Consider the following 27,310-nt stretch of genomic DNA (forward strand, 5'->3'; position numbering starts at 1 on the left):
TAGTTATTTACTCTCAATATGTTGAAAATACTATTCTGTCTTTTGGTCTCCATTGTTGCTAAGTCAGCTGTCATCTATTTTTTGTTATTAGTGTTTCTTTGAAGATACTTTTTGTCACTAACTGATTTTTTTGTCTTTGGTATTCTGCAGTTTTACTGTGATGTGCCCAAATGTGGTTTTCTTTATAGTTATCGTAATGGGATTCCTTGGCTTTCCTGATTCTATGAATTGATGTCTTTCATCAATTTTAGAAAATTCTGTCATAACTTTCGATATTTTCTGTCCTTACTGGAATGCTTATTAGACCTCCCCCCTATTCCATCCTCCTTGTCTCTTAATAGCTTATATTTTCTATCTGTTTCTGGCATTCTGGATAATTTCTACAGATATATCTTCCAGTTAAGTCTTTCTTCAGCTGCTAAACCAATCTGTTTTTATTTGTTTTTCTTTTGTTTTGTTTTTTGCCCCCACCCCCCTCCCGGTTTTATTAAGCCATTATTTCTCAGTCTATCTGTGGGACGCAGCTCCTTGGCCCGTGCTGGTATGAGCCTTGCGCTCCCCGGGGCTGAGGCCATTGGTAGCTGCCAGTCGTTGGTCCCCAACTCATAGCAGCTCACGATAGCTGTCGGCCACTCGTGCCATTAGGAGCATGGCGCTCCAACCGCCTGAGCTACTGGGCTGCCCGTTTTTTTTTTTTTAAAGTGGTGTACTAACTCATCCATTGAGTTTTACATGTCAAATATTTTACTTTTCTAGAAGTTCTATTTGGTTCTTTTTCAAATTTGCTTGATCATTTTATATACTCTCTTACTATTTACATTTTAGGTTTCTTTTAAAAAATATATTGAAAACACATTTTTATTGTTTGGTAATTCCAGTATCTTATGTCTTTAAAGCTGATTATTCAGGTTATCATCTATGTTGGCTCTTGCTCACAATGCCTTGTTATCTTGCAATTTCTGAGTTTTAACTGTGAGTTTGTATTTGGTGGAATTTTATCAATGGGAATATTTTGAGATTGGGTTAAAAGTGAATTCCTCCAGTTATCAGTTACCTGATGAGATGCCAATCTGTACCACGTCCAACTAAATTTTCAAATAGAAGTGGTTTGGACCACCCAGGTGTTGTCAATTCAGGTTGCAAACTTATTCAGGCTGGCTTGTGGTTAAAAATTCTCAGGAGGGGTTTTTCCCCTTCTATCCAGCACTAGGCTTGGGGATAGGCAATGTCCCTTGCTTGTTCTGATGAGATTTTAAAGAACCAGTTTTTGGTTTCATTTATTTTCTCTATTGATTTCCTGATTTCAATTTCATTGATTTCTACTTTTTTTTTTCTTCTGCTTACTTTGGATTTAATTTGCTCTTGTTTTTCTATTTTCCTGAGGTGGAAGCTTAGATGACTAGTTTTAGATCTTCTTTTCTAATATATGCATTCAAGGCTATAAATTTCCCTCTAAGCACTGCTTTTCCTGCATCCCACACATTTTGATAAATTGTGTTTTCATTTTCATTTAATTCAAAATATTTTTAAACTTTTCTTGAGATTTCTTCTTTGAGCATGTGTTATTTAAAAGTGTGTTGTTTAATCTCCAAGTATATTTGGATTTTTCAGTGATCTCTCTGTTATTGATTTCTAGTTTAATTCCATTTTTATCTGAGAGCAGACACTATATAATTTCTATTCTATTAAGTCTGTTAAGATGTTTTCTATGGCTCAGAATGTGGTCTATCTTGGTAAATGTTCCACATGAGCTTCAGCAAAGTGTGTATTCTGCTGTTATTGAAGTAGTCTAGATGTCAGTTATATCCAGTTGACTGATGGTGGTGTTGAGCTCAACTATGTCCTTGAAAAGATACCATAATTAAAGGTTGAACAGAGAACAAAAGGAGTTGAGAATGAAAATAGCAGTTTTAAAACTATTCCAGAGAAGAGCTGAAAGATAAAAATCTCTCAAAAAAAAAAAAAACCAACAAAAAGACAATATGAGAACAAAGAGAAGAACATCAGATGATCAGTCCTGTTCTCTCTGGGATTTCCATTTATCAGATACTGGGCTTAATCAAAATTCCAGAGAGAACAGAGAAAATGGGAGAAAATCCTTCAAGAAACAAAATTTTCTGGAACTGAAGGATACACATCTCCACTCATAGCACATCAAATAATGACACACGCTAAGGCATGTCCTGAGAACCTCAGAGGAGGTCAGGAGCAAAAATGGCCATGGAACGTCTCAGCAGCATTGTCAAAGATTAGAATACAAGGGAGCACTGCTATAAAAATGATTTTCTTGCATGAAAATGATTTTCAACTTCAAATTTTATGACCTCAGCTATCACATACATGTATGAATTAAATAAAGAAACTTTCAGACAAACGGTGTCTTAAAAAGTTTAATTCCAGTGACTTTTTAAAGAAGGTACCTGTGGATACGCTTCAGCAAATGAGAGGTAAGGCAATTATGGAAGAGGAGGAGATGGGCCCAGGACACAGGTGAAGGGAATTCCCAGAAGTGCTCTACAGCAGGTCAAGGAAACACAGTCCTCACTGAAGCAGGGGATGAAGGGAAAGCTCCAGAAAAAAGAGGAACTGTCAGACTGGGTGGGGGAAGAATTAGCAACTGGTACGTATGGAAAACTAAGCAAATGGGGGGAAAAAACAAAAACGGTAATTTTTTTTTCCTTTAAAGTTTATTGGGGCGACAGTTAGTAAAGTTACATAGATTTCAGGTGTACAATCCTGTATTACATTATTTATCTCTCACATTGTGTGTTCACCATCCAGAGTCAGTTCTCTTCAAAACGGTAATTATTCCATGAAAAATAAAGATGTACCCCAAAAAGTATTTTAATTATAGCCCAGTTCTTGGCTCACAGTGAATAACTTTCACAGTAATATAAGTTATAATCGAAACAGTATCAATTTACCTGAAAACTGGAGAGAGAAGGAAAGGGCGGGGTACTGTCACAGAGAGCTAAATTAGCCTCATCTCTTAGGCTAGGGAGCCAACAGGTAGTGCGCAAGATGATCAATCAAGCAAGAATAGTATAAGCATATGCAAAATAAACAGCTGAGAGAACTGAAAATGATAGTAGCAGGGGAGCAGTCCTGGGGACCCGGGGAAGGTTGTTCTTATAAACTGTCTAACTCCATAGTACTAAGTAGGTGCATGGTTTGAGATCAGTATTTTAAAGACACCCGCTCTCCTCATTCCCTAGTACACAATTTCCTGGAGCTCTAAGTAGTGAGGGCCCCGGGCACTGTTTCTTGCTTCACGTTGCTTTATGTACGCGTGTCCACATCACCACAGCTGGTGTGTTTTTAATAACAGGTACATGGTGTTACATCATATAAATTCACATGAGGGCTGGGAATAGGAACATTTTCTCCGTTCTCCTCATCATGAATAGCTAGGAATAGAACCCGGAGCACACTTTTTGGTCCGAGTTCACACACTTCAAAACTTGACTGGGGTGAAAGGGATTGTGCGGTCATCTGACTCAACAGCCCTGAGAAGTGACAGCCCAGCCCCAGTGACAGCTCCAGCGACGAGGAGCAGGCCCTTCCATCCGGGACAAGCCCTCTCACAAAGCTCTCGGGAGAAGACAAACGCTCTCGGACTGATAGCGACACCCGCCTCTCCCCACCTGTCTTTCTACTTCTAGGTTAAACATCCTGTTTGTTCCATCTGTGCCAAAGTTGGCTTGATCTGGAAATGCTTCACCATCCTGACCCAATTGGTCTATGGCTGTGAGTGACTGGACCATATAGAGAGGAGCCGGACAGGCTCTTTCTTTGGTTTAGACTCCTTGCTTCTCTGAATCCGTCCCCAGAAGGCATGCTTGGGGTGGGGGACAGGAAGTGGCTGTGGGCTGTGTCACCCCAGTACCTCACTGTGGTGCCTTGGGCACAGACTGTTTCCTGGCAGTAGCAGTCAGCTTAGGGCCTTTGGCCTCAAGGGCAAAAGCTCTGCAGTTATTCCTGGCAAGTTTCCCCTTTCTGGAAACAAGTCATCTCCTAGGACAATGGAGCTGAGTCTGGTCAAACTGCCTCATTTCACACGTGGGAACACAAGCCCACGGGGAATAGTTACTTCCCACAAGCCTGAGCTGCCTGCCACACGCCAGGCTGCACCTGGTCAGAGGGGGAAGATACAGGTCTTCTGGGAGCAGGGTTCCTGGCTCACAAGTGGCTCAGGGCAGCCCGGTAGCTCTGCCCAACAGAGCGCTGTGAGGTGTGCCAGGCAGACTGGCTGGGCCTCTGAGGCACCGAGGCCCGGGACTGTGGGTCTCTGGCCCTGGCAGTCTGAACATGTGCCTTCGCTTGGTCTTCTGCCTCACTCAAGCCTCTGCGCCATGCCTTTCCAGCTAATTCTCTCCCACTATGGCCACTGCCAGGTGCCTTTTCCACTCACATGACTGAGGTGGGCTCCAGGGCATAGGAGAGCATCTTGGCCGGCAGTCTGGGCTGCTGCCTCCTGTGCCACCTCCCCAAGGCCCCAGAAACACCCTGGCACCACTCTGCTGTCTAGCTGAGCCTTCCTCCCCTGGGTGTTCTTCCCGGGCATGAGCGTCCAGTCGGGAACAGCGGCTGTGTGGCGTTCAGGAGCCTGGTGGGAGGGGGGTGGCTGGGGCCACTAGCTCCCTGTGTGGGCACACTATGCCCCCCACCCCTGCACCAGCCCCTCTCCTGGCGTTCTTCATGCAGCATCACAGGCCTGAGACCTTGACTGAGACCAAGATTTCAGAAAAGGCCCCTGTAGAGAGGCCGCTATTCTCTGGGCCCCCGGAACAGAAAGAGGGGTCCCTTGCTCAGCTCATGAGGGGAGATCAGAGCATGTGTTTTACTTGCAAGCTAAGCTGGCAGCAGCCAAGCCTCTGGAACCCCAGGGAGCAACAGGGGGCTCAGTCTCACCCGAGAAAAGCCTATGACGGTCCCAGGCCAGGCCCCAGCCAATTCTGGCCCGGGCCGGCAGCAGCCATGCGTGACGTGTCTGAGCGGAGCGGCGGAGAAGACTCGGCCTGTGCCCTCATCTCACCTTGACCACTTCACAGCTCTCCCTGCGGGCCTGGGTACGCTTTCTGGAGACAAGTGGGGAGATTGAAGAGCAGCAGGAGCCCAGGGGGCCAATGCCTGGCTTTCCTGCGGGGGAAGGAGCTGAATCTCCCTGGTACTCACTGGCCCGCTGCTACAGGTCAGCCAGCGGTGAGGACGGGGAGGAATGGGGAGCTTAGGAGAGGAGACAGAAGCTGTTGCCCCAGCAGCTGCTGTGCAGGGGGAGTGGGCCCAGCTCGGTGGAAGGGGCTGGTCTTCCCGGTCCTGATTCCGCAGGGGCTTGAACACCAGCCCAGGGGTCAGGCAGCTGCCAGCCCCTCGCTCACGGGCATGTTGATATGGGCACTCAGCAGGGGTGCGCTCTGGCCTTCTCGAAGCACCAGCACCTATGGAAGAGGCACCCATGGCAGTAGGGCCGTGCCCTCCTTAGCCCCTGCTCCCTGCAAAGGCCAAGCCTGGCCTGGTCTGCACTGGCCCTAATGACAGGCCACCAGAGGGGACGGGGAGGCTGGAGGCCTCGCCTGTGCAGATACCCACCCCACCTGGCAGCCACCGGGGGCCTTGTCCAGTCACTCCCACCATCCTCCCCAAGCAGCACTGACGGGCGACCTACCTTGATAATGTCCGAGATGCCCTTGTCACTGAGACTCTCCACAAAGGTCTCCAAGGGATAGTTGAGCCCTGGCACCAGTAAGGGGACCTAAGATTGGGGACCAAGAGGTAAGGAAATCAGCCCTCATGCCCGGCCAGTGTTTGGCGATTCCGAAGCACTCTCAGGCCTGCCGTCATGGCTACGTTTCAGTGGACCCTGGCAGGGTGGGCAGAGGGCAGGCGTGTCCAAGGAGCGGGTGCGGTGGGGTGTGCAGGCCCAGGGCCGCGCGCATGCTCATGATTAAACCTAGAGCTCTGACCGCCAACCAAGCCCAGGGCTTTCACATCCCAGAGTCTTGCTCAGTTTCTAGGCCTCCCAATCTGGGGGACTTGGGGGAAACCCAGGCCTCTCCCTGTGGAAGATTCTCCCCGAGGCAGACAGGCCCCAGGAGTGACCACGAAGCAGGGTGGGCTCTGGGAGGGCACTGGAGGGGCTGGGCCTGGCTGTTTTCACAGCACTTTCTGTTTGGCTCTGAGACCTCTCGCAGGCTGGGAAGCAGCAGCTGAGGCAGGTCTTGGGAGCTCTCCCAAGGCCCCTGCTGCGCCCTAACCTGGTCTGTGGCTGCAGCCACCTGCCTGCTCCCTCACCTCCGACCCGGGGAGAGTAAGTGTAGGGTAGTGGGCGGAGTCCGCAGGCTCTCTGGGGGGGTCTCAGTGGGGCGGGCGCAGTACCTTGAAGAAGGCCCGGGGCAGGGCATAGAGCGCCTCGTTGTACAGGAAGCAGACCAGCAGCCCCAGGATGGGTCGGGCTGTGGAGGTGTTCTGCAGGTGAAGTGTGAGCTTAAAGGTGGGGCCCAGGCCCTGAACCTGTGGGTGGAGAAAGCCCTTAGTGCCTAGTGGCCTCGGGCACTGACTACTGTCCCGCCTGCTTCCTCATCACCCTCCTCCAACTACTCGAACGCACTGTCCGCCTGCCCCGCAAAAGGCCCAGGAGCCCAGAAGGTTGGCTCCAGTGTGTACAGGGATCAGCAAAGGCCCAGGAAGGGGAAGGGGCTTGATGGAGGCCACTTGGCAAGCTGGTCAGGGGCAGAGCTGGCCTGGGGACGCAGGCCCCAACTCCCACCTATGTCCTCACCACTGCCCTGCCCCTCTCTTCCCAGGGCCTGGCCCACCTCCCCTCTTACCCTACGGTGGCCGCAATGATTTCACTTTCCTCCCTCTTACCCTCAGTTGCTCTGTAGCCTCTTCCGCTATCTTCCCACTTTCTCGAGGGAAAAGGAAATCCGAAGCCCAGCTGGGGCAGATGGCACCTCAGGGACCCACTTAGAGCTAGTGGGAGCCCTGACGACCTTGAGGCCACTCCTCCTTTTGCCTGTACAAGTCTCAGGGTGGCCCCTTCCCTGTCCCAGGCGGTCCTAACGCCCTGGGCCACCCGCAGTTACTGAAATGAACAGCTTCCTTCCCTGTCACGCAGCTCTAAGAGTCCCTCCAGGCTCCCGGGAAGAAACGTCCCAAGGTAACTACAGTGTGCCCTGCGCCAAGTCTGGCGGCTTGTCTGCGGCACAGCATGGAAGGAGGGAGCTGGAGAGTGTCCCACTCTGATCAGCCAAGGGAAAGGCGGCACAGGACAGAGACGGTGAGAGGACTCTCACAAACGGGGGTGAAAAGGGGACAGGACCTAGCTGGCTTGGCATTGGTTCTGGGGCTGGTGGGTTTCCACCCATCTCTGACCGCGCCCCTCTGGCCCTGAGGCTGCCGACTGCCCCCAAGAACTGGGTGCTCACCACAGCATGTAGCTTGAGGGGCTCCCGGGCTATCGCAGACACGGGGCTCAGGCTGGACTCGATGGCCTGCACGTAGGCACGGGCAGCCCGGAGGCGCAGCAGGTAGAGGTCGGTCTGGAAGGTCCGGTGCATGGCTGAGGACGGACACAAAGGGCTGGTGCTGGAGGTGGGAGGAGGAGGAGGTGGGGGGCAGGGAGAGGGGTGCTCCAGCTCATGCTGCTGCGCGGAGAGCAAGTGGAGGGTAGTGGGCAAGGTCTGCAGAGGACGGAATGTGGGGAAAGGGAGGCCGAGGTCCACCAGCCCAGCCGTCTGATGACACTGGACGCTGGACCACCCCAGGCTTCCTTGTTCCTGGCTCTCCTCCCACCTCACTGCCTGCACAATCTGTCCTTTGCTGGCTCCTTCTATTCTGCCTGAAGGGCAAGTGTTCTCTGGAGTCTTGTCCTTGGTCCTCTCCTCCTCCTGTCTTCCTTCCCTGGACAATCTATGTCCTGCCCTGGCTGTGACCATGCCAGAACTGCGAGCTCCTGGTGGCCGAGACCGTGATGCTGGGTCTTCAGTGCCCGGCTCAGGGCCTGGCCCGTGTCCACACTCGATGACTGTGTCTCCAGCCGCTCAGCACCTGGGACAGCCTCCTGCTTCTAACTGCCCAATGGTCACCTCCACCTGGCGGTCCCATCAACACCTCACACTCAACCACGTGGAAAGCCAGCTCACGTCCCCTCCATCAAGTCGCCTGGGTTCACCCCTCACATCCAATCATTTGTCAAGATTTGATGACTGAAGCCACCTCCAGAGCCCACCCCGTCCCCACTCCTGATGTCACTCCTTTCCAGATTTAGCACCTTGGTCTGCCTGTCTGTCCTTGACTTCGTATGTGCGAGAGGTGCCTTTTGCCTTTCAGAAGTTTTATATCTTTATGCTATCCCATCTACTCATCTTTCCTTTTCCTCTGGTCCTTTTACGGTTTCTTTTTAACCTACCCAGAACTGACCTGTGTGTTTGGTATGAGGTAGAGCTCTAACTTTCTTTCCTAGAAGCAAGGTGCCCTCCTTTACCCGCTAATCTGAAACGACACTTGACTTTCCTCATATTTAAGGGTCTGCTTCCAGACTTCCTAAATGTGCCACAGATGGGTATCAACTCCTGTATCAAAACCACAACTGCGAAGTCCTACAGCTGCACAGTTCATTCTGCTAATTGATAGGCTAAGTCTCCTCATTCTTATTTCTCCCCAATTTCTTCTCTTAGACTCAATTTGCCAAGTCTTCAAAACAACTCACAATGGGATCTGAACTGTCACTTTGCTATGTTTCTATACTAATTTTAGAAGCTGTTAATTAATCAACAGCATTACAACATTAGGTCTTGCTACCCTGAGACTTGGTAATTCTCGTCATTTAAATATTCAGGTGGTCTTTTATGTTTTTGAGAGGAGTTCTATAATTTTATTAGACTTCGGGCTTTTTTTTGGTTAAATTTCTAGGGATTTCCTTGCTATGGTGAATGGAAACTTTCCATTATATTTCTAACTGGTTACTGTTGGTATATACAAAAGCTATTGATTTTTTTGCATTTTAAAAACTTGTTCACCTTGGAGAACTTCCTAATTATTCCTCTACTACATCAACTGCTTTTCTTGGGTTCTCTAAGCTACAACAGCCTGTTAGCTATTTTATTTAATCTCGAATTTACTTTTTTTCTTTTTAATTTTTATTTATTTATTTGTGTTTTTCCAGGACCCATCAGCTCCAAGTCAAGTAGTTGTTCCATCTAGTTGTGGAGGGCGCAGCTCACAGTGGCCCATGTGGGGATCAAATCGGCAACCTTGTTGTTAAGAGCATCGTGCTCTAATTGACTGAGCTAACCGGCCGCCCTCGAATTTACCTTTAAGCTTCAAGCAAGATCCCTTTTGAAGGGCCCAGTGGCTCAGGTGGTCGGAGTGCCATGCTCCTAATGCAGCGGTCGCCGGTTCGATTCCCACAAGGGCCAGTGACCAACACAGGCTGCCGGCCGACCGAATGAGAGCTATGAGCAAGGTTCATAGATCTGGTGGGGGGAAATCCCTTTTGAAGACAGAGTTGGTTGAATTACTGCATTTTTCTGCTTCACATCTTTCCCAGCTCCCCATGGCCCTTTCGGAGCTGGCTCTGACCTGCCTTTCCAGCCGCCCCTCTGGTCTCTCAGCCTTCCTGCACTACCCACAGCTACAGGCAGATGCTGCCTGAATCCAAGTAGGGCCCTGTGCGCCTACCCAACCTCTGCCTGAATCGCCCTCCCTATCCCTGTCGAGCTGGTGGACTTGTAATCATCTTTCAGGGTCAAGTCCAAAGTCACTTCTGTCTGAAGCCTTTCCCCGTCTCCCAGGCAAACTTCCTCTTGTGTGTCTCACTAGCCCTTTGCATGACGTTAGCAAGGCAGACCGAGCTCCTGAGTTAGGGACTGGCCTAATTCCAGGCACCGGGCACAAGGCCGGCATAATCATAGGTACTCAATGAATGAATGAGCAGGAAAAATTGAATAGGAAAAGGAAGACCCTTCGTCAAACTGTACTTTCACGAGAATTCCTGCGTCTAGAAGTGACTGCTCTGTCCTCTGAATTCTAAGGGCTCTTGCACCTTCCACCTTATGTGCAGGCAGGGTGTACCTGCGAAGCTGTCCCTGGACATCCTGCCCAGCTCACCCAGGTCTCCTCCCATGGCTCAGGGCACCCCGGCAGCATTCACCCAGTGCTTGCTGCTTTGGAGCAATGGAGGAAGAAGAGGAACGACCTAGCTGAGTCTCACCGGTGCCAGCCTCCCGCTCTCGCAGGGTCTGATCCACATAAAGTCGGGTCTTTCGGGGCACATTGAGTTTTGTGGCCTGGGCTGGTGGGGGGCCCACCTCACCACCCCCTTCCACAAATACTGCTGTACGCTTCAGGATCTTGATAATCAGGCCGCCACCTAGAGAAGTGGACAGACAGAAAGAGATTTGTCCTCCCCAGTTCCACCCAACATTCCAACACTTCTTCCCCAAACAATCTACCTCCTATAGACTCATTTCTATACACGTCTATCTTCCTGCTGAGACTGAATTTCTGGAAGGAATGCAGTGTGTCTTAATAACCTCTGACCATTAGCTCATCTATTCATTCCGCAGTTATTTATCGAGTACTGTGGTGTCCTTGGCATTGTGGCAGGCGCTGTGGGTACTGGGGTGAACTGGAGACACAATCCAGCCCAGGGCCTGGTCCCAGTGGAGGCCCCGCCCCAGACGGGATGGGGGTCTGTGGGCCTTGCTTTCCACACCATACTTCCTGTCCACCTCCTGTTCCTTCCCACCCTCGGGCCTGGCCCCTTCACTCCCAATTCTATGCCCCTTGGCAGCTCTGACCCCCCTCACCTCGTGTAGTCATGATGAGGGTGTTATCTTCCCGCCCGTAGCGGCCAAAGCAAAGGCTGGTCACTGCCTCCTAGGGTGGAGACCCCGGAGTTTAGTTGGGAAAATATCTTAGGAGAGCAAGTCTGGAAGTGGAGGGATGAGGCTGGGGACCCCAGGTATGACAGAATAGGTGAGATATGAGGTGAGGCCCAGGGCAGTTCTGCCTGTGAAACACTCCTACATCCTAATCTGCCCTCCCACCGCGCTGCCACGGCCATAGTTCCAGACTAAACATCACTGGGCTTTTGGGGTCAGCTTCCTAACAGGCCTCTCAGCCTCGTCTTCCTCCCCCGTCTGTCCTTCCCATTGCTGCCTCTGCTGCCTCTCAATCATGTCTGTTCTCTTCTGGAAAACCTCCAATGCCTGTGCTCCCATCAGGACGTTTCAGGCTTCCACACTGGGCTCCCACCTGCCTGTTCCATCACTTCTCTCCTCTGTATCCTTCCCCCAGCTGCACACTGCCTGCCCTCCCAGCAGCCTGCGGTCCAAACCAGTTGCCTTTACGTTTTCTATTGTGACCCAGGACACTTTATACATACGTACACATAAAAGCTTCACACGTGATATACTCTGAACTTTCTTTTCATGTTGCTGGTTGTGATTCATTTGATTGTGACTTCCAAGTTAGTGTTTGAAAAACTCTTGTCCAAACTCAGAAAACTACCTGGATTCCCTCATCAAGAACACTCAGACCCCAGTGTTTGTTCATACTCTTTCTGGCCTGGAATGTTCTTCCTTCATTTATCGATTGGCAAACTGCTTTGAGGCCCAGCTGAATCATCACTTGCTCTGTGACACGGCTCGTGAGTTCCCGCCCCATTCATCCCTCACCTCCGCCCCACATTCAGCCTCTGCGCTTTTCCAGCACCTTGCTCTGCTTCGCTCTGCCTGTATTTAGATTAGATGTGTCTCTGCTGGCTGTCACCTTGGATAGTAACCTCCCTGAAGGCAAGGATTTAGTCACTGTTTTATCCCCCCCAATACAGTGAGTTGTACATATAAGGTGCTCAATAAATGTTTCTGAAAAGCATAGAAAGTCAAGGGCGGCGGATGGAGTGGGATCAGGAGGCAGCTAAGCCCGCGATGGGAGTGGGGCAAGGAGTCAGCGGCTTACCGGGGTGCGGATGACGTTGAGCAGGGTCTTGTCGTGGTAAATGCGGACCTCTCCATTGGCCAGCCCGGCCATGACGGCCTGCAGGCCCCGGGAGCACTGCTCCAGGAGGTTCATGGTCAGGATGGCTGCCGGCATCTGCACTGTCCACAGCTTCTTCCCCTGGGAGGGAAGAGCCAAGTGTCGGCAGGGGAATCAGAGCTTAGCGTGGCCAGAGGGGTGGCTGGAGTTGCTGAGACAGGGACATCAGAAGGGCACGCCTGCTATGGGGGACCGGGAGACATGCAGGGAGGGGCCAGGGGGCGGTGCTTGCTGGGAGGCCACACCTTGTGGGTGAAGCCATGCAGGCTGTCTTGGGTGCTGCCCACCACCAGGACCTTGTGTACCCGGACAAGCCCCACAGGCTGGGCACTCAGCTCGATGCAGTACTTGGGGCGCTTGGAGTCTCTGTGGAATAAAGACACTCTCCCAGCCCGAGAAACCCTCTCTGCTTCCCTGGCTAACCCTCCTCTTTCTCAGCCCCACAGACTATCCTGGAAGGAACCATGGAGCCAAAGCAGGTGACATGGTATTATTTCCGCCTGTACCCCTTAGTAGCTGCGTGACCTTGGATAACATGAAGTGTGTTTTCCTTCCCGGTTTCCTTCCCGCCTTTACTAGCGTGATCTGCATGGTAACCTGGCGTTTAACAGTTTACAGTGAGTGTACCTTAGGCCAGACCAAGTGGATTGAGGCAGTTTCGTAATTTATCAGGAAGCAGGAGAAGTTTGCTCCATGTAAGTGCACTGTGTCAGTTTCCTGGTTTCTGAGTCTTAGTTGCTCTTATCCAGAGAGTAGGGGTAGTTCCTGCCTACCCATCACGGACTATGGCTCACTTTCCTTCATCACTGAGTCTAGGCCAACGTCACATCCTATCTGATGACCCAGGTGAGAGCCTCACACCGGTCTCTGGGCCTCCTTTCAATCTGCCCTCCACTCAGCAGAGTCATTGTTTAAAAATGTGAATGAATCATGTCATTCTTCTGATGAAAACCCCATAGCAGTTTCTGACTGCGCTTCACATACAATCCGAAATCTTGACCATGTCCGAAGAGGTCCTGGGGAGCCAACCTGGTCTCCACGTCACCTCTTTTCACTCTCCTCCTTGCCCACCTTGCCTGAGGAGCACAGGCCAGAGTCTTTCCCACCTCAAGGACGCTTACGTTCTTTTTGCTGGTAACGCTCTTTCTCCACTTTTTGAATAACGGCTCCTTCTTCGCTTTCAAGTCATCTCTACAGACGGGCATTTGCTGACCACCCAACCTCATGTTTTTCTCCCGGAGCCTGTATTTTTCCTCCATTGCACACATCCAATTTGCAGTATTGTCTTGGTTTGTTGACACTAATATCTGTCTTCCCATGAGGGCAGGGACTATGTTTCTTTTGTTCATCAAATTGTATCCCCAATACCTTATACAATAGGTGCCCAAAAATCCTTCTTGAATTAAAAAGTGAATGTTGTAAGGAATATCAAAGTAATGCACTAGAAAGCATCACAGACCTCTACGACAATGTAACAAATGAGAGACTTTCTATTTCTTTCCATCTCTGATTGCACTGCCCAGGGTTACAGCCTCCAGCCCGGTCTCTCACTTTGCCAACGCCCATCACACGAGCCTTCAGACAGCCCGCTGTGCTTGTGGGCTCAGCCTCCTATATGAACTTCTCTGCTCTTTCCCTTCCCAAATTCCAGCCCCAAACCCCTGTTCAAGCCCTGAAACCACCAGGTATCTGAGATGTTCCTTGCGGCCCCCAAGACCACAGATATGGCTACCTTCTCAGGACATAGATATTCCCGTTGCGGCAGGCAGCGGCGAGCCGGAACTCTACATCGAACTGGCCAGAAACCTCCAGGAAGACGGGGACGCTGGGTAGGCTCATCTGCAAAGAATAGGCTCAAACACCCCAATTTCTCCAGCGCCCCAGGCCTTCCCTACCCTGGAGGAACCTGCTGCTCTCAGTTGGTTCCCTGTCTTAAGTGCCAACTCTTACCCTCTTGGTCACAGTTTAAACTCCCAGTTTTTCTGGAGGAAAACTCATCAACACGTGGCACAAGCCCTTAAGTCTATACCCTTTGACTAAACTATGCCACATCTAGGAATGCATCCTAGGGAATTACTGAGACAAGCATGCAAAGATACTTGGGCAAAGAAGCCTACTGCAGGGCTATGAATAATAGTGAAAAACTAGAAATAAACATACAATAGGTACATAAATTATGGTATAGCTATCGAATGGATATTATGTGGCCTCTGAAAAGGCAGATGTAGTTTTATATAGCTAGGGGAAGACACGAATAAGCTGCTGCTACGTGAAAAGAAGGTTACATGATCCTATGCCATGAGGCTGTTCATATATATATATGATTTATTTATTTATGTACAGTTATATACCTGGGTCTAAATATGAACATGTCTGGAAAGACATGCTAAAACTTTGATAGTAGATATCTGTGTGTGGTGAGATTTGGAGATACATATCTTTTTCTTTATACTTATCTACATTGTATTGTGTTTCCACAAGGAACACGTATTCCCGAGAACTAACTGGGTGCAGGAGGTGCAGGGAAAAAGAGGGAGGGAATGCAGGCGGTGCCGCAGGTATGCCCAGGGTCAGGCCCCACACTGACCTTGGCCAAGATGGTGAAGGCCTCCGAGTCCAGCACCAGGAGCTCCTTGTTCTCAGTGCCCAGCACCAGGCAGGACACGGCGTCCTCCTCAGCCAGGCTCTTCTTTAAGGTGCTCATGGTGGTGATGACTGTCTGTGGAAGGACTCCAGGGGTCACCCAGGGGGTCCCCACACAACCATCCTCCCCGAGACACCCCCAGGATGCCCCAGGAGGGACAAGAGAAGGCAGAATATCAGAGAGGCAACAGAAGATTTATGTACGAAGGTGTTTATTGCAACCAACCTAACTTTCTAATAAAAGAGGACTAAGTCAATTAGGAACTATCCATATGATCCTAAACCAGGCAGTCATTTAAAAAATCAATGACAGGGAGAATGCTTCTAATGTATTATAAGAAAAATGTAGGCAAAAATTTATGTTAGTATAATCCCAGTTTAAAAAATATTTGAATAGAAAAACATGATGAAAGGCTAAACCCTTGGGGCCGGCCTGGTGGCTCAGGCGGTTGGAGCTCTGTGCTCCTAACTCCTAAGGCTGCCGGTTCGATTCCCACGTGGGCCAGTGGGTTCTCAACCACAAGGCTGCCAGTTCGACTCCTCGAGTCCCGCAAGGGATGGTGGGCTCCGCCCCCTGCAACTAAGATTGAACACAGCACCTGGAGCTGAGCTGCCCCTGAGCTTCTAGGTGGCTCAGTTGGTTGGAGCGCGTTCTCTCAACCACAAGGTTGCTGGTTCGACTCCTGCAGGGGATGGTGGGCTGCACCCCCTGCAACTAGCGATAGCAACTGGACCTGGAGCTGAGCTGCGCCCTCCACAACTAAGACTGAAAGGACAACAACTTGACTTGGAAAAAAGTCCTGGAAGTACACACTGTTGCCCTATAAAGTCCTGTTCCCCTTCCCCAATAAAAAAAAGGAAAAAGGCTAAACCCTTAAACACAAATACTGGTTATTTCTGCTCGACAACGAGACCACAGGCGAATGTTTAATTTCTTCATTGTGCTTTTCTATCATTTCTACAGGGGGCACGTGTTCCTCTTGTAATTTTGACTGGAGACAAAACAAAAAAGAAGGGAGGATCCCTTTTTCAGGAATTTCTCCTATGGAAATAATTTAGCAGGACCAAAAATGTTTCTTTGGAGAAAGCTGTTCATTGTATGATTATCTTTTTTAAGATTAAAAAAGAGAAATCATTCTCAATGCCTAGTGGAAGGAGAAAAGAGACAAAAGCATGGAAGTTAGTGGCTCCCAATCATGTAATCAAGACACAAGCTGGAAAGACTGTCCCCGCCCTCAAACTGGATCTTTTAAGCAGTAATTAATTCACTTTCTGATTTTCGAAGTACTCAGAGATATTGACAACCGTGGAGCTGAGCTGCTGATCAGCAGGAGGGAACAACGTTTCTCACAGAATTGGTCCAAGACCAGCCAAAGCCGAGGCATGTGTTGGTCAATGTACTTGGCTCAACTGGCCTCTACAGGAAGTGGATGGTTCCCCTGAGGCTTTCTATAATGTAGAGAATAGCTCTGGGAGTCCATCAGTGGTAAAGTCCATCAGTGGTCAGCCCCTAGGTCAGGAACCACTAGAGTTCATCGGTGAATAGACTCATCAATAAAGCAATTAAAATTATAACTAAGAAAAGAAAATTAAGTGAATAAAACGGATACATTTCTTCTCCAAAGATCTGCATGTGAATGGTTACATACACCATGAATGAAATTATGAATAATCAATGAAATAATCAAGGGGCCACTAAAAATGGAGTTCTTAAAGACTATCTAATGCTCGAGACATAATGTTAGATACTCAAGGGAAGCAGGATATAAAAACGTATTTATGGGCAGCCAGATGACTCAGTAGGTTAGAGCGCAAGCTCTGAACAACAGGGTTGCTGGTTCAATTCCCACATGGGCCAGTAAGCTGTGCCCCCTGCAACTAAGACTGAAGACAACGAGCTGCCGCTGAGCTGCCAGAGGGGCGGCCGGATGGCTCAGCTGGTTAGAGTGTGAGCTCTCAACAAAGTTGCCAGTTCAATTCCTGCCAATGGGATGGTGGGCTGCACCCCCTGCAACTAAAGATTGAAAACGGCGACTGGACTTGGAGCTGAGATGTGCCCTCCACAACGAGATTGAAGGACAACAACTTGGAGCTGATGGGCCCTGGAGAAACACACTGTCCCCCAGTAGTCCCCAATAAAATTAGAAAAAAATAAAACGTCTTTATGAAGGAAACGTACCAAAATGGTAAGAGTGAGTATATCTGGGGAGTGAGATTGTAGTCATTTATATTTTTTATACTTCTCTTTATTTTCCAAATTTTCTCTGATAAGAATATATTCCCTTTACCCTCAAGACAAGAAAAGTTCTACGAAGTTTTATAACTATAGAGCAATTCAAAGCTGTCACTGTTCATGGGAAATGGAGAAGGCCCTGCAGCTGTGGCCATATATATGTGGCATGGGTTGGCAGGGACACTGCAATGTGAAAGTAGTCAGGTTTGATTGTAGAATTTACCACTGATGTTACATGGTTTAAAAAAGAAATTATCCATATTTTTTATATGGAAATAAAAAGAGAAGAGGTATTACCTGACGTCTGATGGCCTTGGACTTGTGCTGGTTCACGAACGCCTCCATTTCGCTCAGCTCCAGCTGCAAAAACCTGGACACAGAGAGAACTGGCATCAGACACTCCCTTACCCCAGAGCTTCCAGAGCCCCGGCTCTCCAAAGGGCCCTTACCTGAGTGACTGTACAGACAAAGGCACCTCTGCCTTCTCCCTGCAAGAAGAAGGGCAATCATGGCAGGTTTAGTCGAGGAATTGGGGGTCTGACCAAGAGTTCTGGGATAAAAGAGTGGGAGTGGGGGAGTGAGGGAGAGGTGGGAGGCATATGAAGGGGAAGGTGGGCTCTCACCGGATGCCCTCCAGCATCTCCTTCAGGGTCAAGGGGTCGATCCGATCCTACGACAGCATGGGAAGAAGGTAGAGTCTGTGAGCTCCAGAGCCAGGCAGAGAATGGATGACTCATGGCTGCCATCTTTGCCTTCTTGTACCCATCCCCCATATGACTTACCTCCTTGGCCTGGTTCCAAAGATCTTGTTCCAGGGGGTTTGGAGGCAAGTGGGGCAGGCTGAACTTGAAGTAGGGCCTAAGATTCTTATAAACATACACACAAGGGCCTGAAGCGAGTGCCAGAGCTGGTGTCCGGGGCTCGTGTTGATCCATGAGGAAGGTGGCAGCAGCGGCTGGCAGTGCAGGTAGCGGGCTTTCGGTCAGCACTGTGGGTCCTTTGAGCACCTTTAGGCGGGGCTGCTGCCCACCTGGGCCAAGGTCCCCCACCACCAGCTGTAGAGAGAGGCTGGTTTATTCCAGGTTCAGGGTCTAAAGACCCCTCCACTGACCCTCTTCTTGGGTTCAGCCTTTTTGCACATTCATTCACTCCACACTCGTGTACCATGGAGGGTGGGGGGTGGAGAGAGGGTGACGACAAAGGCTTTCAAATAAGGTTTCCAAGCTCTGTGATCTTGGGAAAGTTGATTAAACTTCCTGAGCCTCCGCGAAATGGGACTATGTATCTACTTCATGACCCTTGTGGTGAAAATCAAATGAGATAACGAATATAGAACCTGGTGAGTGCTAGTGAGGAGTAGGTGGCAGCTGATGTTTTCATTATTCATTCGGCAAACATTTTAGGGCCTGCTCCAGGCCAAGCACCATTCTAGACACTGGGATAGTGGCCGAGGTCAGTGGGGCCCTGGAAACTCCTACCTGGGCTTCTGAGTCCTGGTTTCTGTAGGGGAACAGAGCTAAAGAAGCAGAAGCAAGCACGCAGAGCGGAGGACACTCTGCGGATGCAGGGAGGAGAACCAAGCTCCTCAGTCTCTGTTTTCCACCCTCCAAGTCGCTGTGGCTGCCAAGCAAGCCCAGTCTCCTGAGTGAGACCTTCAGGGCCCCTTGGACCTGCTTCCCAGGTTGTTTCCCATCACTTTCCAGCCAGAATGGGTGGGGGCTGCCCCACAAAACAGCTGGATTCTGAGCATGTATGCAGTGTACCAAGAGACACACCAGAAACATTCACTTAATTCTCTCAACAGCCTGTGAGGTAGGTTTTATTAGTAGCCCCATTTCACAAATGAGGAAGCTGTGGCTTTGAGGTGTTAGGTAAGAGTCACACAGCTGGTAAGTGGTAGAGCTGAGACTGGAGCCTAGGTCTGTCTCAACCCAAAACCAGTGCTCTTAACTACTGAGACATTGGCCTCAACCTTATAACTCCAAATTTACTCTTTCCGAATATGCTGTGAACTTCTAAGCTTCTGCGCCTCCGCTTGTGCTGTCCCCTCTGCATGGAATGTCTTCTTGATACACTTCATTCATCCTTCAACACTTAGTTCACATGTTACAGCCTCCTGGTGCCACGAGACAGGTTTCATTCTGCTCTCACTGGTGCTCCCATAATACTTCGCATATATTCTATTTTAGCATCCACTCCACAACTATTTATCAAGTATCTAATTTGTGTCAGGCACTGGGCTAGACGCTGGATTCAACAGTAAATGAGCTGGCCATTAAAAAAGTCATTACACGAAAACATCTGACATTTCACATGAGTTATTGGGTCGGTGATTTCTCTACCCTTTACTGCTATAAACCCAATGCCAAGCACACACTAAAGTGTTCAGTCAATATTATGGGTGAATTAAGGACAGTGTCTATGTCGTCTCCCAACTGTGTAACTGATTCATTTCTGTGTCTGCACAATGACTGACACACAGCAGGGATTCACTGCAGGCTTGTGGAATTGCTGGATGATTGACAGATAGGAATTTGGTGGCAAAAGGCACTGAATCCTACCGCACTCTCCTTGTAGGGCATGATTCAGGGCTGTCTTCTAGCTGCCCACCTACTATTCCCATTGTGGGTTCACTGCCCACGGTGACGGCTGAGCTACAGTGGAATAAACACATAACTTGGAATCTGACAGACTCAGGTCTGCCACTTTTTACAAACTCAGTAAACTTAGCCTCTCTGAATCTATTTTCCCATTAACAAGATGGGGATCAATATTAACCGTGCATGTGAAAATGCCTCAAAGAGGGTCTAGTCCAGAAATGGATATTCAATATATGTTAACTTCCTTTCTTTAGCCCAATATATTTCTCAACCTTTAAAAAATTTAAAATTGTTATTTCTTTCTTTATATTTTACCTATCTTTATATTTAAAATTTAACTTTTTTATTATGGAAAATTTTCAGTCATATGAAAAGTAGAGAGACTCATATATATAAAATGAACTCCCCAATTCCATCATCCAGCTTCAACAATTATCAGCTCATGGCTAATCTTAAAATCTATGCCCTTTTGATAATCATAAAGCTCAAATCCCTCCCTTCTACTTCCCCTCCAGATTCTAAAACCCCACACCCAACCAAGGGATGTGCCCTTCCAGCAAAGAATTATGTCAAGTTAACAAAATTAAGAGGCTTTGTCTTAGTAAAATCCCCAGCTGCATTTTGTTCAGCTTTACTTTCTGCAGTCTGTATTATGAAATCAATAGGGTCTCTTCACCTTCCACATAAAAATAAAATTTAACACTAAATGTGCTTTTTCAGAGTATACATGAGTTCCAGATTATGCTGAGCTGCTTTGGAGCCGTCAGAAAAATCTTACTTCTGGCATTTCCCTCCTAATTCTCTTTCTGCTAGGATGATCCGCTTACCTTGTACTCCCCGTCCCCATGCAAATCTGCCAGCGCTGGAAAACACAAAAGGGACGAAAGCCGGGGTCTCAGAATCCTAGAGGCTTCACTACAGAACTATTATCTGACTCCTCCTTCTCCCCAGAACCCAGGATTCCTGGTTCCAGAGACTCACCCAGGCAGGCAGAAAAGGTGTGGATGTTGGCCATAGGGTCGTAGTGCGCATCCAGCCATTTCGAATTGGCCTCCTTGCTGGGAGAGGAGGAAAGAGTTGGGGAATGAGTACCAAGGTATGGGGAGAAAGCGTTGAGGGAGCTGGTCTCTGAGGGTGTGGGTTTGGGGAGCTCTGAACTGTAGGTACAGAACGTCTGAATCCAAGTCCAGGCTCCACACTGGCGCACTGGGTGACCTCGAGTCACACATACACTCCCTCACTCCTTGGGCCTCAGTTTCCCTATTTGATCTCTAACAGCCCTTTAAGGAAAGCCAGCGCTGTTCGAGAACCGCAGGAGCCCAGATCCCGGGGACCAGGGCACCCTCTCCACATTTATAGGGAAGGAGGCCTCGAGGACTCCGGCCTTTACCTCTCAGCCCTGCAGCTGTCGGAATCCGACGAGGACGCAGCAGCCATCTTCGCAGGCGTCGCCTTGGCAACCGGCTCTGGCCCGCCGCGGTGCAACTCCCTAAAGCGCCCGGGCTCGGGGAAGCGCGCGTACAAAGGTTCCCGACGCGCAGCCGCCAGGCAGAGTGTGCTGGCTTCTTTGCTGGATTTCTGTCTGATGAAGAGCAATCCATCATCCCAGCTCATGATTTATTTTTTTGCTCCTTCCCAGCTGGAGCATTTGGGCCCCGTAATCTTTGGGTCAGCGGCAGGGCGCTCTGGCTTCCAGGCCTGGAGAGGAGCCCTTCCAGTGTTGATGAGCAGCAAAAGTAACTTGTCCCCTTTTCAGGTTGAAAAGGGACCATGTCCTTTCTTCCTGCCTCACTGTAGAGGTCCAGGCTCAAAAACAAGACGAAAAAAAAATCAAAACAAAACAAAAAAACCCACAAGGCTTAAGACATTAAATCCTAGGATCCTGACTGAAGTTGAGGGTTTCCAGTTTTTAGGCTCCCAGAATTTTTTAAAATACAAGAAATGCCACAAAGGACACAAATTGTGCAATGTTCATCCTAGTAACTGTATGCCTATCCTCACTTAGAGGTGACGTCAAAATCCTGTTGTGGATGGTAACCTAAAAATGACCCCCCTGCCCAGGCCTTGATCCCACTAACCTCCCAGGAGCAAAAGAGAAGTACAGCAAAGACAAGGAAGAATGGCACAAACTCCAAAGATGGTGGTTGTTTCTAATATTTATTTTTCTGGTTATAAAAGTTAATACATGAAGAGTATTGGGCTGGGAGAGGTTTTGAGTCCTGCAGGATCTAGACGGGTCACTTCTCAGAACTTCCATTTCCTCATCTGGAAAGCAGGATAAGGTCCCCTGCCGTGCTCACTCCACAGAGGGCAGCACAGATCAAATGAGATAACACAGGAGAAGCACTTGGTAAACTGGACAGTGCTAATAAATGGAAGGCGTTAGTGTCCCACCCTCGGCTGAGGTAGCACCAAGGCCTGAGATCCTGCCCCACCCCTCACCCTTAATACACAAACAAAAAGGGAGCCACTTGCAGCCTTGGTTTGATGCAGTAGGGGAAGGGGCTGTACAAATCTGCTTCAAGCCTGGCCAGATGGGGCCCCACTGGGGCCCTTCCAGAACCGGGCATCAGCTGTGGCCAGCTGGGTGAGGATCTCCTCCAACTCCGGCCCATCCTCTGGGAAGCGCTCGGAGAAGGATCGGATGAGGCCGGCAGCCGAGGCTTCGTACTCAAGAAGCTGTACTTCTGAGCCTGGGAAACAGATGGAGAGAAAACAGCAGCAGAAAAAGGTCTTCAGAGGGAAGCAGAATCATCCTCATCCTCATCATCATGGGAGGAGCTAGTTCTTCCTGAGCTCTTACCATGTGCCAAAAATTGTGCTCAATGTTTTAGGTTTACTATCTAATTTAATCCTTACAATAACCTTATGAGGAAGGAAATATTAAAGGAGCAGTACTTAGTGAATTGCTGGATTCATTCATTCATTCACTTAATAAAGATTTACGGCAGGTGCCACGCTAGGTGGGTGAATCACACATAGTCCTTCGCCTCCAGGACCTTCCAGCTCAGCGACTGCTTCATCTCTTCTACTGTGGGAACTTGGGCAAGTTTCTCAAGCTATCTAAGCCTCAGTTTTCTCATCTGTAAAATGGGAGTGAGCACAGTACCTCTTCTTTCAAGAAGCTGTGGGAGTGCTCAATAAATACTAGCCACCACCCATACTATCTCTGAGCCTATTTACTCACCTACTAAATGGGGCTGTTCCAAGGGTCCGCTATTCGAATACTCCTGAGAAGCACTTCCCGCTAACACACTTCCACTACTCTACCCACCCACCAGCCTTGGTGTGCTCTGTGGCATTGTGGTGTGTACACAGCTCAGAGCACAGGCTCTGGGTTTAGATGGCCCAAGTTCAAATTCTGGTTCTGCCACCCACTAGCTGGGTGACCTCAAATATACAGCCTCTCTGTGTCTCAGTTTCCAGCTAAAAGATGGCGATAACAACTCTCATGCTGAGAGTTAATCATGGAAAGTTTTTACCGAGTGCCTGGCATATGGAAGCCCTCAGAAGTTAGCTATCATCACCATCAGCACCGCTACCTTTGAAAATCCAACCTGTCCTTCAGGCCTCGTTTAACTATCACTTCCTCCCCAGAACCTTCCCTGATTCCCTCCAAGGTAGATGTGATCTTCAGGTTCACTATAGCGGCGGCACACCATCAATGCTGGCTTTATGAATAAACCCAAACCTAGAAAGTTCAAGTGACTAGGCCAAGGTCACACGGCAGTTCTGAAGCCTATGCTCTAACCACTGATTGACACTGCCTCTTCTTAAGTGTCTCATGGGCCAGATGTTGGGAAAGATGAGTCAAGGGATGAAAGGAAAGTGAATGCAGCAAAGGCTTTTAATACAAAAAGTCCAAGCGCCATGCAGACAGGGTCAGGGCTTTTGAGAATAGAATCATCACTTGAGAAGGGAGAGGGACCACAGGGCTCCTGATGTCTATCCTGAGCTCTGCCAAGTCACACTGTCCCCTGGGTTCCACTCGGCCTGCTGGGTCCCAACTAACTGCCTGACCTGCCCTCGCTCCAGGGTGAGGATTGATTCTACAGGACCTGGGGTCTGCCTGTTCCACTAGCCCCTGCTCTGCTCGCCTTTCTCAAACTGTCTTACAACCAGCGCGACTCTGTATATGCAGTGGTGGTGATGGTGGCGGTAGGTGCCAAGGTTTTGGTCTGAGGTTTGGCATGGGTAGGACCATGGCAGGAAGGGAGAGAAGCAGGCTCACCCCAGGTAGCCCTCCCTGAGCCCCCAGTCAGTTCCAGGCCTCCTTTGTGCTCCCAAAGGGCTGCATGGCACCCCAAAGTGGGCTCAGGAGCCCATTACCTTCGAGGCGAGTGTTGGGCTGAACGATGAGCTTCCGAGATTCCTTGCGGAGCAGCACTGTGTCCCTGAGGGTGAGGAAGCACTCGGGGGGTGCATCAGTGACCGCCGCATACCCCTCGTACAGGGCCCGGCCTCCAGCCACGTCCCCTGTGGACTTCAGCACCTGTGGAAAGGCAAAAGGGGTCACTGCCTAGATGGGCGCCCACCCTGCATCCGCCGGGCTCTGCCAGGGCCAAGTTGATGGTGCCCAGCCCTGGACCATATCTGCTGTCACAGTGTTGCAGTGCTGAATACGTGAAAACTGCAGCTCAAGTGCTTACTTAGCTCATGGTAAGTGCCCGTTAAAATGAAGCGAATGTTTCTCATTTGAGCTGTGGACATGGAAGGCATTACCATCATCCGCTTTTTTTTTAAATAAAATAACTCACACACACAATATCGAGTACATATGTCATAAAAAATAGAAAGACACTCATACAACCATCACGCAGATTAAGAGTTAGTCCAATGACCCCTTCTCAGCTGCACCCTGCGGCCTCCGGCTCTGAGGAAACAGCCCTCACTTCTGTGCTTTGATTCCCTTATTTTCCCTGAGTTTTACTCTCAAGCATTCTGTCCATTTTTGCCCGTGTTCTGCGATTTGCTTTTTCTGCTTGAGTTACGTTTGAGATCCCTCTGCGTTCGTGCATGCAGCTCACCCTTCTCCCTGTTGTATGGTATCCCACTTCTAAACACACCGCAACTTAACCTCTTCTACTGTGGATGTGTAATTTGTGCTTTTGGCCTCTCAGGACTAGTGCGGATGTCCTTGTACGATGATCAGATACAGGTTTCTCCAGCAGAAGCGATGAGCTGGAGATCGGGTGAGTGTGTGGCCTTCTTTTTCTGTTGGTTTGTCTTCACTTTTTCAAGTTCTTTATATATATAGAGATGCTAACCTTTGTTAACATATCTGTGGTAAATACCCTATCCTTGTGTAAGACTTGTCTTCTCACCTTCTTTATGGTAACTTATGAATGAACAAAAGTTATTTTTAATGTAGTGAAAGGGACCGATCTTTTCCTTGATGGCTTGTGTTTCTCATGTTTGCAGCAATTCTCTTTCACCCTGAGATCATAAAGATATTCTCTCAGTTTAAAACTTTGCCTTTCACATTTCAGCCTTTCATCTCTCTGGCATTGATCATGTCTACAGTATAAGGTAGAAATCCAATTTGTCTGTCCATAAGGATAACCTATTGTGCCAGCACCACTTATTAAACGATCCCTCCTTTCTCCAGTGATCTGCAATGCCACTTCTGTCATATACCAAACAGTCAATGCTTGGTTCTTGGTTCTGTTCGATGGGTCAACTTGTCTATTACTGCCCCAGAGTCACACTGAACCAATAATCTTAGAATAAATTTTGATGTCTGGTAGAGCAAGTCCCCCAACCTGTTCAGCTTCAGGAATAGCTAGGCTCTTATTCATGGTCCTTTATGTGTCCATCTAAATTTTACAATCAGTTTGTCAAGTTCCATGACAAACCCTCCTGGGACTTTAGTCAACCTTGCTGAACTGTTAGTAATTTCAATAATTTGTCTTTTGGCTTGCCTATGTAGACTGTTGTATCATCTGCAAAAGGACGAGTTTTGTTTCCTCCTCTCTAACGCCTAAACTTTTCATTTATTTTTCTTGTTTTTTTCCAAAAGCGAAGACCTTCAGTACATGGTTGATCGGAAATGGAAATAGGGAGCATTTCTATCTTCTTCCTGATTGTAAAGGGAATGTTTCAGTGTTTCAACAGATGAGACATTTATTGTATTTTCATTTTTTGAAACACTATCAGTTAAGAAAAGTCTTTTCACCTTTTGAGTTTTCTAGGGAGTTTTTATCATCAGTGGATATAAATGACTTTTGAGAGCTATTTCTTTTTTTTTTAAAGATTTTATTGGGGGAAGGGGCTAATGAAAGAAACAGCCACACTAAAAATGCTTCTATATTCCAATCTTCTGTAAAACTACAGCTAGGACACTGTCCATTCTCTGAGGACTCCTCTTGTACAGAGAGAGACCCAGCTGATACAGTCTCTACAATGGAACACTCTGTGCTCATTCAGGACTAGGTCACAGTTCAATACTGGCTTAGGATTTGGCAGATTTGATTCCTTCATTTAGTGACTTATTATTATCAATAAACTCTTTTGGAATTTTAGATACACAGCTGAAGTTGCAAAGATAGTGCACAGAGTTTTCACGTGCTCCTGCCCAGTTTCCTCTGTTGCTACCATTTTACAAAATTGGTAGGTTACTGTTAACTAAGCTCTAGGCTTTATTTAGATTTCACTAGTTGTGCCATTAATGTTCTTTTTCTATTTCAGAATCTAACCCAAGACACTACATTGCATTTTGCATCTAATGACTTTTAACTTCTAATTTTATTTTACTTTAATGGCCAAACACATCTTTTATGGAAAAATACCTTAAATCCTTTCTGGAAATCAGAGGGAGTATAATCATAAAGAGATATTTGCTGAATTGAAGGATGGGCCTTCTGTCGGTTGAAAAGCCAGCACAACCCTGCACAGTACTGCACAGTAGAATGGCTTAGCAGTGATTCTCGAACTTTGTTGAGTGTCAGAAAATCACCTGGCAGGCTAGGAAACACGCAGAGTCCTGCGTCCTGCTCTCAGAATGTTTGAATCCGGAGGTCTGGGATGGGGCCTGAGAATCTGCTCTTCTGACCAGCTCCTGGGTGAAGCTGATGCTTCTGGCCCATGGACCACACTTAATGTCACACTGGCTTGGGTAACACGACGTTCTATTCGCTCAGTTCCACATATGTGTTGTTTCATTTAATTCTTGCCAGGTGAGGTGAGTGAAGTATCCCATTGGACAGATGAGAAAACTGGGGCCCAGCAAGGAGAAGTATGCTGCCCCAATTACACAGCTGGTGAGTACTGGCCCCAGGGCCCCAAAAGACCTCCCAGCTCTGAGCATCCCTACCTGAGAGGAAGGCAGGGCCGTGCTAACTACTGCCCTCCCCTCCTTCACTCATCAAACTCTAGGCCTGCTTCTTTCCCTCACCCCACCAAGCTCATTTCAGTCCTAAGGCCAGCCTTAGTGCTTTCTGTTTCTTCTGCTATCAGAGCTTCTTGGCTCTCAAACGCCATCTCAAATACCACCTCCTCCAAGAAGACTTCCCTGATCACCCAAGCGCTGCGATCTTACTCACTGTCATATCTCACTCTGCAATTTCAATTTCCCCTCCAATCTCATTTGCTGTCACATCACCCAGTTTTATTGTCTTTATAGCTCTTGTCATGATCTGGAATTATTAGGTTGGTGCAAAAGTAATTGCGGTTTTTGCAATTATTTTTAGTCTTTTAAACCACAATTATTTTTGCACCCAATCTAATACCTCATTCACTTATTGTCTGCATGTCTATTGTCTACCTTCCCTCACTATCCTATAAGAAAATGCTC

The 27,310-nt window shown here is 48.5% G+C and overlaps 2 protein-coding genes across 3 annotated transcripts in view; both read right to left on the reverse strand.

Annotated features, from left to right (window-relative positions):
* Positions 1-2,406: 2,406 nt before the first annotated feature.
* BBS1 (Bardet-Biedl syndrome 1) lies at positions 2,407-21,014 on the reverse strand. Its single transcript, XM_033120415.1, has 17 exons — positions 20,909-21,014; positions 20,500-20,576; positions 20,346-20,380; positions 17,701-17,973; positions 17,542-17,588; positions 17,368-17,406; positions 17,216-17,288; positions 14,630-14,761; positions 13,775-13,881; positions 12,288-12,408; positions 11,965-12,123; positions 10,812-10,881; positions 10,214-10,372; positions 7,428-7,561; positions 6,376-6,510; positions 5,666-5,752; positions 2,407-5,438 (listed from the first exon to the last, which is right to left on the reverse strand). The coding sequence occupies exons 1-17, from the start codon at positions 20,953-20,955 to the stop codon at positions 5,352-5,354; spliced, it is 1,782 nt and encodes a 593-aa protein (XP_032976306.1). The 5' UTR covers positions 20,956-21,014; the 3' UTR covers positions 2,407-5,351.
* A 642-nt stretch (positions 21,015-21,656) lies between these two features.
* Positions 21,657-27,310, reverse strand: part of DPP3 (dipeptidyl peptidase 3) — a 30,010-nt gene continuing 24,356 nt past the window's right edge. For both annotated transcript variants that reach the window (XM_033119806.1, XM_033119805.1), the window contains exons 17-18: positions 23,848-24,010; positions 21,657-22,211 (exon numbers count right to left, since the gene is read on the reverse strand). In XM_033119806.1, coding sequence (XP_032975697.1) covers positions 22,039-22,211; positions 23,848-24,010 — 336 coding nt within the window. In that variant the 3' untranslated portion in view covers positions 21,657-22,038. The remainder of the gene's footprint in view (positions 22,212-23,847; positions 24,011-27,310) is intronic.

Source organism: Rhinolophus ferrumequinum, chromosome 11, assembly GCF_004115265.2.
Source record: "Rhinolophus ferrumequinum isolate MPI-CBG mRhiFer1 chromosome 11, mRhiFer1_v1.p, whole genome shotgun sequence".
Taxonomy (NCBI): Eukaryota; Metazoa; Chordata; class Mammalia; order Chiroptera; family Rhinolophidae; genus Rhinolophus; species Rhinolophus ferrumequinum.

Coding starts and splice junctions, on each gene's coding strand:
- BBS1 (XM_033120415.1), bottom strand. CDS start 20,955: ATGGCTGCTGCGTCCTCGTCGGATTCCGACAGCTGCAGGGCTGAGAG. Junction 12,409..13,774: donor AATATCTATGTCCTGAGAAG/GTAGCCATATCT, acceptor TTTATTCCACAG/AGACTCCAAGCGCCCCAAGT. Junction 10,882..11,964: donor TCAACGTCATCCGCACCCCG/GTAAGCCGCTGA, acceptor TCTCCACCCTAG/GAGGCAGTGACCAGCCTTTG.